This window comes from Gekko japonicus, unplaced genomic scaffold, assembly GCF_001447785.1.
Source record: "Gekko japonicus isolate JY-2015 unplaced genomic scaffold, Gekko_japonicus_V1.1 scaffold13002, whole genome shotgun sequence".
In the NCBI taxonomy this organism is placed as follows: domain Eukaryota; kingdom Metazoa; phylum Chordata; class Lepidosauria; order Squamata; family Gekkonidae; genus Gekko; species Gekko japonicus.
Window position 1 is genome coordinate 602 of NW_015199895.1, and position 2246 is coordinate 2847.

A 2246-nucleotide genomic window follows, 5' to 3' on the forward strand; every position below is an offset into this window, starting at 1 on the left:
GCAAAAGGTGGGTGTGGCTGGATGACCACACTTCTGGTAACAGGGGTGTGTGGCCTAATATGCGAATGAGCTGTGCTGTCAGGGGTGTGGCCTAATATGCGAATGAGTTCCTGCTGTTGGGTATGGTCTATTATGCTAATGAGTTCCTGCTGGGCTTTTTCTACAAAAAAAAGCCCTGCCCATAACCAAATAAATGCTCCATTCATTCATTGTAGTGCATAGTTTAAAGATACTGATGTTGGTTTCATTGGCTTCACTGAATTTTCGACAACTCTGCCAGCGGTTGTCTATCATTAACAAGAGCTACCAAGGATCCAAGAGTGAATCCGCATGACTTTTTCCCTACCTCCCCCCAGACCCCGAAAACTCATTGTGGTGTGCCCGTACATGGGAAGCCAGCTTCATGGCAAGGAAAAAGTGACCTGCTTCTCTGGATTCCTGTTTCGGGGCAAATGTATAGTAAACATACTGCATAAAACTGGATTCTCATGTGATTCCAAGCACACTGCGTGAAGACAGTTCAGGTGGGGGAGCCGTGTCAGTCTGCAGCAGCAGAACAAGATTTGAGTCCAGCAGAACCTTAAAGACCAACACAATTTTCCTGGAGAAAAGCTCACTTCATCAGATACAAAGGAGAATGAAGATCCATCAGCCCTTATGTCCAGGTAGAAGGTGGGAGTGGGGTTACAAAGAAACTCCAACAGGTTCTTCCTGACAACAACCCTCCCACCTCCTGACCAGGATATATTCAAGAACTCATGGACACTCCATGAAATTAATGAGCAGTAGGTTTAGAACAGATAAAAATAAGTACTTCTTCACCTAAAGAGTCATTAACACGTGTGATTCACTGCCGCAGGAAGTGACGATGGCAGCTAAAATGATGAAGGGGATGGAACACTTTCCCTATGAAGAAAGGTTATTAAAGAGGTTAGGGCTCTTGGGCATGATGACGGGGGGGTGTGTGACATGATAGAGGCTTACAAAACTATGTATGGAACAGGGAAGGTAGAGAAAGAAGTATTTTTCTCCCTTTCTCACAATACAACTCGTGAGCACTCCTTGAAACTGATGAGCAGTAGTCTTAGAACAGATCAAAAGAAGTACTTCCTCACCCAAAGAGCAATTAACACTTGGAACTCACTGCCACAGGACGTGGTGGCAGCTACAAGCATAGACAGCTTCAAGAGGGGACTGGATAAACATATGGAGCAGGGGTCCATCAGTGGCTCTTAGAGGGAACACTCTGTCTGGGGCAGTGATGCTCTGTATCCTTGATGCTTGGGGGGCAACAGTGGGAGGGTTTCTGGAGTTCTGGCCCCACTGGTGGACCTCCTGATGGCATCTGGGTTTTGGACACTGTGTGACACAGAGTGTTCGACTGGATGGGCCGTTGGCCTGATCCAACATAGTTTCTCTTATGTTCTTATTTGTATCTGAAGAAGTGAGCTTTGACTAATGATACCCTGGAAAAGATTTGTTGGTCTTTAAGATGCGACTGGACTTGAATTTTATTCACATGCACCGCAGGTAGATATCACGGGCTCCTCTCTACCCACCCTGAGAGTCAAGGCAACGTGGGAGAAAGGATTTTATAAGGCTTCATTAGATGGCTCCTCCTCCAGTCTAAGCACACCCAGAGTTTCTCTTGTGTGAATTTTCTGGTGGCGAACAAAGACGGCACGGTCACAGAAGCATTTCCCGCAGGTTGTGCACTGATACGTCCGCTCCCCCGTGTGGACTTTCTGGTGCCTGATGAGGACGGCACGCTCACAGAAGCCTTTCCCACAGGTGGCGCATTTGAAGGGCTTCTCCCCTGTGTGGATTCGCTGGTGCACCATCAGGATTTGCCTCTGGCTGAAGCTCTTCCCGCATTCCGAGCAGGTGTACGGTCTCTCCCCCGTGTGCACGCGGTGGTGCTTCAACAACTGAGAGGGAGTGTTGAAGGATTTGTCGCAGTCCGGACATTTTAACGGCTTCTCTCCCGTGTGGGACCCTTCGTGGATCATGAGGCTGGAGTTGCGGCTGAAGCCCTCCCCGCACTGCGAGCATTTGTACGGCTTCTCTCGCGTGTGCACTTTGCGATGGCTGAGGAGTTGCGTTTTCCGGCCGAAGCTTTTGTCACACTCCGAGCAGTTGAACGGCTTCTCTCCAATATGGATCCTGTAGTGTCGGGTCAGGCCTGAGCTCCCTGTGAAGCTCTTCCCACACTGTGAGCACGTGTAGGGCCTCTCCCCCGTGTGGGT

At 49.2% G+C, this 2246-nt stretch overlaps 1 protein-coding gene across 1 annotated transcript; it reads right to left on the minus strand.

The window, feature by feature from the left end:
* Nucleotides 1-1592: 1592 nt before the first annotated feature.
* On the minus strand, nt 1593-2163 carry LOC107125043 (zinc finger protein 391-like; the record flags this gene model as incomplete). The annotated part of the gene is made up of 1 exon (XM_015428517.1): nt 1593-2163. A coding segment is annotated over one exon (571 nt), but the record flags the coding sequence as incomplete, so codon positions are not given.
* Between the last annotated feature and the right edge of the window lie 83 nt (nt 2164-2246).